General features: G+C 31.8%; 1 protein-coding gene across 2 annotated transcripts; it reads right to left on the bottom strand.

The window, feature by feature from the left end:
* Positions 1-3,982: 3,982 nt before the first annotated feature.
* Ctl1 (choline transporter-like protein 1) lies at positions 3,983-12,691 on the bottom strand. Of its 2 annotated transcripts, XM_088243825.1 has the most exons (11): positions 12,298-12,691; positions 10,943-11,483; positions 10,658-10,827; positions 9,689-9,748; positions 8,374-8,541; positions 7,762-7,915; positions 7,353-7,503; positions 7,138-7,278; positions 6,890-7,052; positions 5,280-5,501; positions 3,983-4,479 (listed from the first exon to the last, which is right to left on the bottom strand). In XM_088243825.1, exons 1-11 carry the CDS (start codon positions 12,403-12,405, stop codon positions 4,306-4,308), a joined length of 2,052 nt encoding a protein of 683 aa, XP_088099951.1. In that variant the 5' UTR covers positions 12,406-12,691; the 3' UTR covers positions 3,983-4,305. The 2 variants fall into 2 exon arrangements, with proteins under 2 accessions (XP_088099951.1, XP_088099958.1); XM_088243832.1 differs by lacking the exons at positions 10,658-10,827; positions 12,298-12,691 and having other exon boundaries at positions 10,943-11,040.
* Between the last annotated feature and the right edge of the window lie 1,489 nt (positions 12,692-14,180).

Genomic DNA, 14,180 nt, shown 5'->3' with positions numbered 1-14,180 from the left:
AGGAAGTTCAGTGGTTTTGAATTTTTTTTTTATTTGTTAATAGACTATTAAACTAAGCCCAAAATATTTTTTTTCAATTTTTATATATCGTATTACCGCAAATTAAAGCAAATCGGAAATCTTCCATAGCTCTCTCATCATTGGTTGATTCATATGAACCAGTCACGTTGTTCAAAGTACATAGTGCGTTTTCATCACAATGTTTTTATAATTTTTTTCATACATTTTACGGAAACCTTAAGGTACAATTTAGTGCTCCATTTTTTTCCGCGGGCAAGAAAAGATTTATTGTATTCAATTTGCTGTAGAGCTGAAGTTCCCCATTGACATTGTACGTTTGATTGCTGTGATTATAAATGCAGTGCCTTCTGCAGAATTATTTTTGTATTAAAAATAAGAAATGATGATACGTTTTAAATTTTTAGAATGAATCGACATAACTGCTACCATTTCCTTACTTCCAATGAAGAAGTTTAGTGCTATGGGGAATTGGATATAAAAATGATTTTTTTTACGAGGTAAAAATTAGAGCATTTCATTGTAAAACAAAGTTTCTTGAAAATGCATGAAAAATGTAATAAAAATGAACTATGATACAAGTTATTTCGAATCAACCAATGATAGTATTGCGATAGATTTCCAGATTTCAAAAAGCCAACTCACTAATCAGCAGAACTCGTAGATGAGAATTTGTGATGTCACAGGCGGAATTATTTCAAATTACAAAACTTACTTTAAAATTTTTCATAATAATAAGATTTTGCTACTAAGTTCGCTTTTCATTCAATCATCATCAAACCCATTCAGTCATAAAGCTGGTGATGGTGAATCACCAGAATTGTTTGTATTTAGTATATAATAGTTTTTTCGTAGATCATATTCATTACTAAAAAACTAAGACTTAATGCATTTACCAGGGGACAAAATGTCATGCAACATAGAGTATACGTATTTCAGAAATGTTAGGGTTGAGACGCAGGATATGTTGTAGAGAGTTCGCGTTGTATGTACGATGTTGGGGAGTGCATAACGTGTCACTATATGAACGCACAATACTGACCAAAACAAATGAGAGAGATGCGAGTCCAGGTGTGTACACGCAAAATGTTCCGCAACATTATTACCATGACGATGTTATGTTTAGCAACATGTTTCCATTTGTCCTCTATTGAATACGTCACAGTTTCGGTGAAACAATAACGCAACTGCAAAATGCAAAATGATTGATTTTATGGTAAAGACAAAAAACGATTGTTATTATTGAATTTTAAGTAAGTGAATAAACTTTACTTTATTGGTAATGCTCACATATTACTTAGTAATAGAACTCAGACCTTCAGAAAATTTGCATTTTGCAGCTAGTCATTAATTTACTTTCATTGATTAATTTCACCAAAATCATTTTACAAAATCTATACAACATTTGGAAAACATCCTAGATAAATAAATTAAAAAGTAATTCTAATTAATAAGGGGAGAGAGGTCTGATAGCTTTACATCTCCTAGTATATTTTAAAGCATTTCATACTATTCTATTATAAAAAAATACTTGAATTATATTAGGTCTATAACTTAAAAACTGGATTTTTTTGGGAATGTGAGCATTTATTAAAGAAAATCTTGTATAATTCTGTTATTCAAAGTATTGTCCATCGAAAGTTACATTTCCCCATCTTTCTGGCAATTTGTGGATGCCATCCCAAAAAAACCGGTTACCTTTTGAATCAAAGAACAAATTGAGTCAATTTTTGATGCCTTGGACTGAAGTGAAGCGTATTCCGGAAAGTGCATTCTGCATCGACCGAAAAAAATGGAACTCAGAAGGCGCCAAATCTTGACTATATGGCAGGTGGGGCAGAATTTCCCATCCGCTCTTTTACAAATAGTTTTTAACGGGCTGAGCAACATGTGGCCAAGCATAGTCATGTTGGAAAATCAATGCATTGTGTCTGGTCTCCCATCCTTTCTGTTTTTCCTTCAATGCTCTCTTTAAACGGATCAGTTGTTGTCGGTACAGCTCTCCAGTAATGGTTTTACCCAGTTTTAGAAGCTCACAATACACAATCCCCTTTTGGTTTTCATTTTCAAACTTTTTAGGCTGTCCAGGATGCTCTTTGTCTTTGATATCAAAAACGCCACTCTTAAAGCGTTCAAACCATTCGAAACACTGATTTCGCAAGAGTGTGTTCGCCATACAATTCCACGAGCAAACGATAACTTTCAGCTAAAGTTTTCTTGTAAAAAAGTGACTCAGCAAAACTTACCGCAAATGCTGTTTTTTTTTGCCAATTTTCAAAAATTTCCCCGATTGAAATCAAACGCCGTTGACTGATTTGCTACAGCGCATACACAAGTGTTGACATCTAGCGTAAAATTTCGATTTTTAAGTTATAGACCCAATACTATATACAATATGTTTTCAATTCATATTTTTATATTTTATCATTAGTAACAACAAAAATCAGCAACAACAAATTTCTCAATAATTCATAATAATTTTACATTACTAGCCCTCCAACTTGGTATAAAGTTGCGCCTAGGCATAGTGGTAGAATACAGATGGGAATACCATTCTTATTATAGAATTAGAATAACAATGAATATTTTTTAATAAAAGAAACATTTCCATTTCTCGGCACAATGATTCGATAAACAAAAATAGTCAATATAGGCCTTAACTGGCAAAATAAAGTTGCACTATTAAAAGGTGTACATGTTGTGTATATGAAAAGTAAACTAAAACACAAAAAAAAACATTAAATATGTCAACAGTACTACAAGGGCATCAGAAATTAATCCACATAATATTTATCAAGTACAAATATGTAGTGTAATGTTACCTCAAAATTATCATTCCCTTTTTACACCTAATGGTGTATAAGGCACTGATTTGGTACACCAACCGCAAAGTATATTGATCATTTTTGTTACATGAAGGTAAGATGATTAGCATTACACTTCTGGTGCTAGTTCAGGGACTATGAAATATTCTAGGGTAAAAACACATTTTTTAATAAATATTTCATTTCAATCATGTCGGGAATCAAACCTTGCATAGTAGGCAAACGCGCTGATGTTACATATAATAATATGGTGATTCTTTACACATCCCATGATTAATTAATATTTTAAATATAGTTAAATAACAATATGTTCAAAGTTAAAATATCAAATGTAATAAAAGCTACCAAATGGTGATTCTTGTAAATTCAGAAGCATAATATTATTTCGAAAACATTTAATGTAGGACATTGAAATTCACACACTACATAAAAAATCTCACTAGAACAAATGTGCACATGCTCAACATTTAGGTTTTACACATATATACATAATATCGTAAGTAACTCGCAAATCTGCAATTTATTTGAGATAAACCGCAAAAATTAGTTTTTAACAAAGTATATTATGTATGTACTTATATGCTATTAAAATAGCTAATATAAAATGATGTATATAATTGGATCATTAATTACATTATTAAGGACTTGTGGCTGGTTTAGTACAAATAAAAAATAACTTATATTTCTAGTGTGAGCTTCAACCGAGAAAAACATGCTACACCAAATCTCACAAATACATTAGTAGCGGAAGTGAGAGCTGTATGTGAAGACAGAGTGGTGCGGTATCCTTTTCGGTCAGTCTAAACCCACACAGAAATGGGGTGATGTATTGTTTTGTGATTGTTTGAAAATAGACTTTACGCTTAAATGTAAAATTTAAAAAATAGTGTTTTAGCAGATTTCGGAGTTTGACATCGAACTAATGATATTATAAAGTGAAAAATATATATTAGATAGAAAAATATACATAATAAATTGAACTGAGTCTTAAAAATTTATGAGGCGATTTATGATAATGAATTCAAAGACGTCTGAAAATTATTATGTAATAAATAAAATCTGAATATTTTTTATTTACTTAATTAATGAATATTATTTAAGACCAAGCAAATTCAATATTCATATAGGTGAATAATTCATGGGACATAATTATTGATTTTTATTGGACCAAAATAACATTACAAATAAAACAAAATACATTTTTAAGTCGTTAAATTTGGACAACACATCAGGTCAAGAACTCTTGAGCAATGGCTCAATATTATGAAGGCATTATACTCTCCAATGGCAAGAGTATTTGCCTCTTAAATATAGTTTCAGTGATGTGAAAGATTTCGATCTCCAGAGTAATCATGCTCAGCTGCCTGACTGCTCTTTTGATCGGCACAACCAGAGGTAGGTTGGTTCTGGAAGCTTGGAGGTATGTGTGTAAATATCAAAAAGCAAATTTTAGAATGCCTTTCTATTGTGTTTCTTGAGAGTTGAGTTCTTGCAACTCAGTCTGTGGTTGTGGTTGTTCTTCTTTCGGTGCCGTTCCTTCGGCTAGCCCTCCCAGGGCGGTCTGGTTCCAGCGTCCTTCAGCCCCGTTTATCTTACGATCTTCACAAACACATATAAATAGTGTGTCTACCACCATCTAAAATGAAAAAAAAGTACTGTACAAACCTCTATTAGAACATATTTAACACAGTAATTGATTACATATTTGACTCTTGATTAAGCAAAGTCAATAATATAAATATTCTCTTTGTAAAATAATTATATTTCTAATTAACACATTTGGTAAATTTAAATTTGAAAAATACATAGGTACTTTGTAATACATATGAAGAACCTCTTAAAAAGAAAATATATACACCTAGGCATTTACAGAGATTCATGACCATACTGGTAAGAATCTCACCAACATAAGAAATGTATGGAGTTCGAACATATTTCTTGTTAAGATTGAAATGCAAAGTGATTTTTACTGTTTAGTACAAAACAGCATTTATCGATACTATTCCTGGCCAATTACCTCTCATTCCTATCCTTCCTTTGACCCATCCTCATATCTTAACATCAAAATACAAAAGCAGAATACTTTGGATTTGGAACATATTTAAAGGTTGACAAAAGAATATAATTCTTGGAATCGTCTTGGTGAGCGAAAGTGAAAAGTTGTTATCGAAAGTAATAAAAAAAATAATAGTGCAATAGCTTTCATCGCGAAGAACAGTGCATCATTATCACACTGAAGACAGGTTAACTCCCGTTCTCCTTCTATTTTCTCAAATATTCCAACTTCTTTCATAACTGAGTAACATATATTTTTTTGAACATAATGTAATCCGCTTTATCGTTAACAGATGCATACACACTTTTTCTTTCTTTTCAAATTTAATAAAGCATGCATCAAATCAAATTATAGTAGTATGTATTTGCAAATCAACCAACCTCATATAGAGATAGTATGCAGTGAGCTATAAAGAATGAAAAAATGCAGATAAGCAGAGTGGGAGCAGCGTAGAAGTGGAGTTCGGGGTTGCGCTTCAAAACCAGAAGCCCAATACTTCCAGTAATCGCCGTCACAATACACTTGCCCAAGAACAGGATAAAGTCTCCTACAGAGTTCACAGTGGCCATCTGAAGTGCGTTGCTCACTAGTGTAGTGAATGCCTGCATAAAAATTTTACTGTTTAGAAATACCAACATAATATGAAAAATAAAAAAACAAGTCGTGTTTGTGAATATACAGTTTCACTACTTAACAAGAATAATATTTCAAAATTCAAGTTTCCACCCGAGCGGATGAAGAAAACCGTTCTGTGTGTGAAATAGAAGCAGAATCTTGGACGGGTGGTTTTGACTCGATGGCTACCTACTCTCAGGTAAACATTGTGAAAAAAAAATCAAGTGGGGATAAGTACGCCTCGTAGTGTAGTGGTTGGGGTGTTTTCCTACCATTCTTGAAGTCCCGGGTTCGATTGGATACTTGTTTTACACTGTAAAATTTTATTGCGCCCTTTTTTTTTTTTTTTTTTAATATTTGCATTCTTATGATTTAATCAAATATTTTTATTTAATTCAATTTACCATTTGAAACATTTAATTTATTTCCAACCAATGAGATATTTGCTTTAAATTTATTTGCATCTTAGCATCGTAAGTTAGCATCATCAACATTGTTTTCAGCCACATAGAGCAGAGGTCATCAGCAAAAAGTTTGACAGAAGAATATTTTAAGCATTTAACAATATCATTTATATAAATAATAAAAGGTATTGGCCCCAAAACTGACCCTTGTGGAACTCCTAGATTAGTAGTTTTTTCGAAAGATAGTGCATTTCCTAACATTGTTTTTTGTGTTCTATCATTTAAGTAATCACTAAACCATTTAAGCTTATTATTATCAATCCATTTACTTTTTGATTTACACAGTAGTCTACTTCTTTAGATTGTCTCGAATGCTCTTTTGAAATCTAAGAAAACGGCTACTATACACTATTTCTTATCAATAAAATGTTTCCATTGATTTACAATATGATTTACTGGAGTTTCACAATGTATTTAATTCAAATATAATATTCCAAACATTTATTTTTAAATCTCTTAATTAGTTTCTTATACCCGTATGCAGAGACAAAACTTAAGGTGAGGAAAGTACATTCTAATCTCAAATGCGGAGAATAACCCGAAGGTGAAGACAATAGAATGTACTTTCCTCACCTTAAAGTTTATCTCTGCATACGGGTACTACTGTTTGAGTAAAATTGAAATAAAAAGTCCAAATATCATAAGCAATGTATAAATAAATACGTATGTATCAATTTTGATGATGACACAACACTACATATTTGCAAATTCTTCGGTTGATTTTAGGAAAATGAAAAAAAGCTGACAAGAAATAATCGAATGGTATAAAAAATTATTGCTCTTCCTAAATACTAATCAATATTTAATTTTGCATAATATGATGTGAAAAATTTGTATTAAATTAAAATACATACATACATAAATGTTCATCGATATTCTTTAATGTTCACATTTAAAAAAAAGTTTCTTACAATTCCAGCAGCTTTACAGAAATGAACTCCTTCAATAGCTATGATTGTATAAGCGTTGTGATTGAGATAACGGATGAATTTTTCTAAACAATAAAAGCAGCAAATTCCACACTTCAGTCCACACTTGGCGACTTCTGAGCCTTTCTCCGAACTGGTTTTTAAACTGGAAATTAAATGAGAAATAAGAATAAACTTGCACAAAAAAATATTAGTTATAATTGTGGAAATGATAATATATGTAAATTTACCGAGCATATATGTATGTCAAAATCAAACGTGGTATTTTGAATAAAGTAATGATGAATGAACCCTTAGCTACAGATCCAATGTGGTACTTCAACAATTTTTTGATCGAGTAGAGGACGGGTGAATCACTAGCATTGGCACGTCTGCAAGAGAACATAATGATAATTCAAATGTAATTTAAGCGCAGGTGGCAAATTTTAACTGAAAATAAAAATACCTGAAATACCAGTGGGCTACAGCGCCGGCAATCACCATTTGTTGGCACGCCAGAATAAACTCACTGGTCCAAATGAGCCCAATAATATACACCCACCACATTCCCTTCACCCAAGAGTCATCGACAAACTCTATCAACTCTAAAGCATAAGCTGAAATTAAGTTAATATTTATATTAGGTGCCAAACAAATAATTCATTATTAACAAATTACAACAGAGATTAAAAATATTCTAGAGATCCTTCTTAGAGAGATAGACATGCAGATATTTTCAGGCCTTACGACCAGTCGTTGTTTGGTAAATATTTGTTAAAAAATTGATTTTAATTGCAATAGAAAGAGAAATTGGTTGATATTTACCTTTCAACACCATGTTTTAAATTACTATATTTACTATGTAATAATCTTACTTTTAACATCAGCAACACTTCCATTGCGTCTCGGTGGCTGAAAGGTAGTAGTAGAAGTAGTGATAATGGCAGGACCATTAGAGGGTATAAGAGGAGGTGCAGTTAGAGAGTATGGTCGCTGTACTCCCGGGTAGTTAGCTGTGGCCAGACATACCTATAAAAAATGTAATAATTTCTTATTTTAATATTAATTTTGCATAATATAGTAATGTCATCAGGTTTTAATTTATAAAATTACGTTTTTTGGTGTGTCCTCTTGAGGTTTCCATGCAATATTAAAAAATGACAATTAAAATACATGTTTCGGACGTGTGAGAGTAGAAAGTCCTAGCTGGGGATCTCGGTCTCTGTAAGCTAAGAGCTGGACCCTCAATAATGACAGAGGTTTGCTTACTTAATTGTGTTGCGGTCCTAAGGACCATTGTAATGTTCAATTGTATTTTATATGTTGCGTGCGTTGCGATCATAGGTGAGTTGCGCGCCACTAATTACACTACAAACGCTCTCCTCTATGGAATTCAACCTTTAGAAAAACCCCTAAGAAAATGCTAGAATATGAAATTGAAATACAGATTTATTTAATTACATAATGAAAATCAAGTTTATACTTACAATCACAGAGAGCCAGAAGGCAAAGAAGAGTACTAGGAAGAAGAAGGTGATCAGGGGTTGTAGGAAGAGCCCCGGGAGGTCACCGAGGCAGGAGGCCGTCTCCTTGAAGAGCTCAGAGAGGAAAGCCACACGATGACGCATCACCCACACCAACAGTAGTATCACTACCTAATGTACAACAACAACATTATAATATATGTATTATATAATAAGTGTTTCAAAAAAGGACCAATATGAATGTTCAAACGACCTACGGGTACTTTAATTTTATTATACCTATCAGCATCTCTACATTATTTCTATTTAAATTTTATATATTACAGTTGTTGTTTTATATTAATTGTTTATAATGTTTGGGTGAACATAAGTACAGTATTTGAAGCACAAACTTTCAAAAATTGATTGGTCCAAATTTGAAAAAATACAGAGGTCCAATCCAATTTTATAGTTCATATCTAAATTTACTACACAATTTATTCAAAATGGGTTGTCTCCTATTTAAATTATGTGCTTAAGTTTAAACAAATAATAGTGTAAAAAAAAAAAAACAGCTTTGTTTATGTTAACTTATTTTATATTTTTTCTGCTAAGCAATTTCAAAGCTACACAAACTTCTTTTTCAAAGTATAATTGACTAATGAATCTTATCCTATTTTATTTTAAGTGTTTTTTATTAAATAATGGATTTGTTTAAAAAAAAATTCTTCATTTTTTAAGCTTTATATTTATGTGACAAATCACTTTTTGAAGGTTTGCTCCTTATTTATGAAATACTAATTCCTAACTAATAAATTGGTTTGGTAATTAAACTTGTATTTTTAATTGATTTAAAATTGAAACATTTCACACATTTCTGCGCTAATTCCTACGAATTCGAAGAATACAAAAATATCTTAGAAAATTTCATATTTAGTAAAAATAATTAAAAGGCGAAATATGACTTAGAAATTCAGAGATAATATTAACAAAATTGAATATAAAAATACAGCACTATTAAAATTATTTAGCCCTATATAAGGAAAGCAAAAAAAAAAGATCACACAGCTCCTTATTTTTCACAATTTCAATTGCATTTTTATATTTGTAAATTGTTTAAAACCTCTGGATATGTAAAAGCCCTATGAGAATAAATAAATAAATATATCTGCATTTAGTATCGTTAGCACCAAGCAATAATTTGACTAAGCACTTCTATAAAATTATGACTTAAAATCAAAATACGATACATTTTCTCATGTACACAATTACATGCATACAATTTATTTATCAAATTATGTTAAAAAAAATATTCACTATATTTATGGACAATACTTACAGTTATAACAGTTGCTATGATAGAATACCATAAAAATGCTGTTTCATTCCTCAAAGATTCCTGTAATATTAAAATATTATTTGATAGATAATTTTGATGTGGTAGAAAAAAATCATATTTGAAAATGTAATAACTCGACAGGATTTATTGTCTAAACATTATGCTGATTCCAAGTAGGCGCAAAGTATTAAATAAAATAATAACATTATAAAAAAACTTCGTTCGGAGGCAATAAATAATATCAATGAGAATAAATGTACTTTCCATAATACAAGCACATAGAAGTGCCTGCCCTGCTTTAAATCCTCTTCATCACATTATTTATACCCGATTGTGCATGCAGAGTATCTCAATAGTTTGTTATGGAGGTAAGATGATCTGTCTTACACTTCAGGTGCCAGTCAAGGGATTATGAAATACTACAGTGAAAAATTGCCTTGTAAATTAATAAATAATGTCTCGATACCTTGCTGGTTATCAAACCCGGGACCTCAAGTGCGGTAGGCAAAAGAGCTAACCACTAAAGATCATGAACTAAATCTGACTAACCTGCATTACTCAAAGAATAATATCAAAATCTACATACTAACAATCCTACAAAGTTAATTTATTGCAAATTACAAAAAATCGCAGTAAAACTAAACTGCGATAAAACAGGCTTTCGTTTTATCCCTAAATGCAGTTTAGTCAGTAAGCACCGACACGATGACCTTGGACCAACAGGCAGTGAAAGCTCCCTCCGCACACCCGAAACTGTTTTAAAGGCAGTTTGAGGGTCGTTATTTTTTGGTGAGTTGGTTTTTTTATAAATATAACCTTATTTGATTCAAATAGGAGATAATATTTCTGTGTTTAAATTTTGTGTAACTTATTGTACCATGTGAAACCAGCATAAGCCAAATAACTAGGTATAAGATAAGACAAAATGAGGTTTATTTCTGCATTTATACAAAGCTTTAAAATACTTACAAGTAAAATCAAATCAGCTGAGATTTGGCGTAATCCATGTCGGATCTCATAATACGTGTACCAGAGGAGAACTGTTCCTAACACAGAGGAAATGGATACCAGCACCATAAATATCCAGGATACCAGCGTGGCCAGCCAATGTAGGATGAACACCATCACCAGGGAAAGGCCTGAAGCGATGAATGAGACAATGATATACCACTTGATCTATTTATGTTAATTATGTAGTATGAATAGAAAACTATGTTAGATACAATGTTGATAGAGTATTTTTTCTCAACTTACCGAAAGCCACAAATGAGAAAATCAATAATTCTTTCCAAGATGAGTACAAATCTGAAAGCATTTGCTCGATAGTATCCCAGCTATTAAGGACCGCATAAAATTCAGATAAAAATTTATGTGCGATTTCTTTCACTGGTTTGGGAAAGCATCGATGCAGCACCTGAGTGCTTTCGTAAACCGGTAGCGTTGGACAGGGACCTAGAAAGTTGTTTACAGCACTTGAGCTGTCTCGTTGAACTGAGTTGAAGTCATAGTCATATCTGCACAAATTGGAACCCGTTTCTTTGTAAAACATTTTTATATCATCTAATGTTTCCAATCTTCTGGTGGGACATTGTTTTACACAGATTTTAAGGGATTTTCTCAAGTGCTTGATGTCGAGAAATAGTAAAAAGCGCTTGTCGTAGGTATCTATTCCCGACAGGGGAAGCTGGGATAGTTTGTCATTATGTTTCAAGCCACAGGTGTTTCCAAAAGAGTCGTAACCATTGATGATTCGTAATGGATTTCCATAAACCAGTGCAAAAGCGGCGATGACAATCTGCAATAAATACACGTGTGATTATGAGTATAAGCATTAACGTCACTACTAGTTATCAGTAACGTTAATCGCAGAATTCAGTGTTTTTAGAATATAACATAAATTATCGATTTAATTAAGAATTAGACCACGGGGTTTCTACTTGACACCAAATTAAATCTTTTCTCAATGGGATACAAAGCAAGATAGAGAAACTCATATTAACTAGTGTGAGAAGTTATGAAATACAAGAAACTTAATGAACTTGAATCAATCTTATTTCTTGGTTTAATTTTACTAATTTCTTTACTGATCAACAACCGCTTTCGCATAAGTAGGCATCTTCGCAACTTACTGGTAAATTGTTTGATATTTTCAAATTACCTACATACCATTTTTACAAGTTTAAGGTTAACATCAAATAAATAATTTAAGAGGTGTGAATGGATGAAAACAATAAGTCATTTGCTGAACTTAACTCGGGTGGGAATTCATATAAACAATGACCAATATTGATTTTGATTGCAGAGGAAAGACGCCACAATAACCAAGAAAAACTTATTCTTCTAGGAGCCTTGAGTGATTTTTAAAAAAATGTATACCCCCACACAGGCCATGCCTTTGTGGGTTTTGTACTACACTACAGACATAACACTAGTGCTAATTACTTTTAAATAAAACAAAGCATTTTTAATCCCATAGAAAAAAATACACCTTTTTAAATAACTTTTAAAGAATTTACTTTGTATTGCATAGTCCATTTCATATTGTTATTATTTAATTTAGTGGGTGTGGTCGTGAGTTCATAATGCTATTGAATACACAAAATACTTACCATCAACAACCAAAATGCTATGTAAATTATGAACCATAACACATCCGTACAACTTTTTGAAGTTGTCGGCTGATTTTCTGCAGAAGTCTTACTTTCAAAACACCCCATTTTTCTTTAAAAAGAAATTACTGTTTTTTAAAGACTATTATTATGCGCGCCGAATGCTTAACACATTTTTAGAAAGCAACAATATTTCATTTTCGTCACGAGTATCATTCACATTCATAAACGATAACAATGCATGCGAATAATATAAAATAAAATACAACTATTATATTTGACGAAAAGCGCCTGGTCGGACTTGGTTGAACTCGCGCTCAGAGATTATAAATTATAAATCTTATAGGTAAATTAATGTAGCTCGCGTTATTGACAATTGGCAATCAGTGTGGCCAACGATGCCAACCTCTATCATGTGAAGTATAAACCACACCACCTAGACTCAAGGCCTATGCACTGAAATGGTTAAGGATATTTTTTGACGTTTATAAACGTCAAATGTGTATTAATCTAGAAGCCGGGTACAATAGGGAAATATCAGTTTTTTTCTTTTTTACAATTATGAATTAATAAGGGTAAATGAAATACTTCAAAGTCAAAAAAAAAAATTTTTTTTTACTACAAACAGTACGTAAAAATGACAAGCATTAAAGACGAACGCGGTTTGTGACGTCATGACCAATGAAAACATATTTCTACAATATCCATATTGATTATAAAAATATAATTATTTTTTCTAAATCCATTTCACATATTTTTATCAGTATTCGTAGTATGTGATATTTCCCTATTTATGTCACTGCAATGGAAGGAACTTGATTTTCGGATGCCGAAGTCTTTGGTAAGTTTTTACCCCCGGAAGATTTTTTAAAAATTATCCAAAGACTGATTGATAATCTAAAGTGCATACTAAATGTCCGATAAAACGGCCAGCTTTGCCAACTGCACAGCAAGCATCATTTTCCAAATAAAAAATAAAAATACGGTAAAAGTACCTACTAATTGGCGCTACACCAAGCGGCCTCGTCAATTTTGTGTCCCCCAGTTATGCTGGCTCTGTGAGTGATCGGCAGATAATTAAAAAAAGGGAACTGACACCCCTCTGTGCTGTAGGTGATTCAATCATGGCCGACAAAGGATTCAATGTCCAGGATATTTTTGTTTCATTTACTGTATCGATGAATATCCCTTTTTTTTAAAAAAAAGTACAGTAGAATAAACAGCGCCGTCTTAGAAAATGATGAGAAAAATTCAAGTAAGAGAGTGCACATTGAAATAATAACAGGCTCAATACAAACGTAGAAAAATTTACAAAACCCAATGAAATTTACAGAGCTGGTGTTATTTGGAAACATAATGTGTGTGTGTTGATAAATTTTAGATCAGCTATAATTTCTTAGCTTTTCAAGAATTTAATTCTCACATACTATATTTTTAATAAAGGAAGTATTACGCTTAAATAAATAAAATTAAATATAAGTAAACACATTTATTTACTCACACATCATATTGTCTCGTTTAAAAAATGTCAATTTCGATTTACCTTTAAATAAATAACATATTTATGAAGGTTTGAAATTCAAAAATGATCAAAGTCCCCATTCTACAGTACTCAACGAAATCGTAGACATCTTTTAGAAAAAACAACTTATGACGTCACACATCATCCGAAAATGTCATACTTGGTGACTTCACGAATGGGCAACTATCAGGGATTTTTTTTATTTGCTAATAAATTAACTTGAAAAATCACAAAACAATCGGTACTCTTCTTATTAAAATCCGTTAAGAAATAAGGGAGATATAAAGGATCAAAGTCTAGTCATTTGGATGTAAATAAAAACAGACAACTCATGACGTCACCAAGTTTGACGTCGTCAAAT

Source organism: Micrasema longulum, unplaced genomic scaffold, assembly GCF_059751315.1.
Source record: "Micrasema longulum isolate JH-2025_06_02 unplaced genomic scaffold, ASM5975131v1 h1tg000024l, whole genome shotgun sequence".
Lineage (NCBI taxonomy): Eukaryota > Metazoa > Arthropoda > Insecta > Trichoptera > Brachycentridae > Micrasema > Micrasema longulum.
The sequence above is the reverse complement of the archived record's forward strand: the minus strand, read 5'-3'. Positions and strand labels throughout refer to the sequence as shown.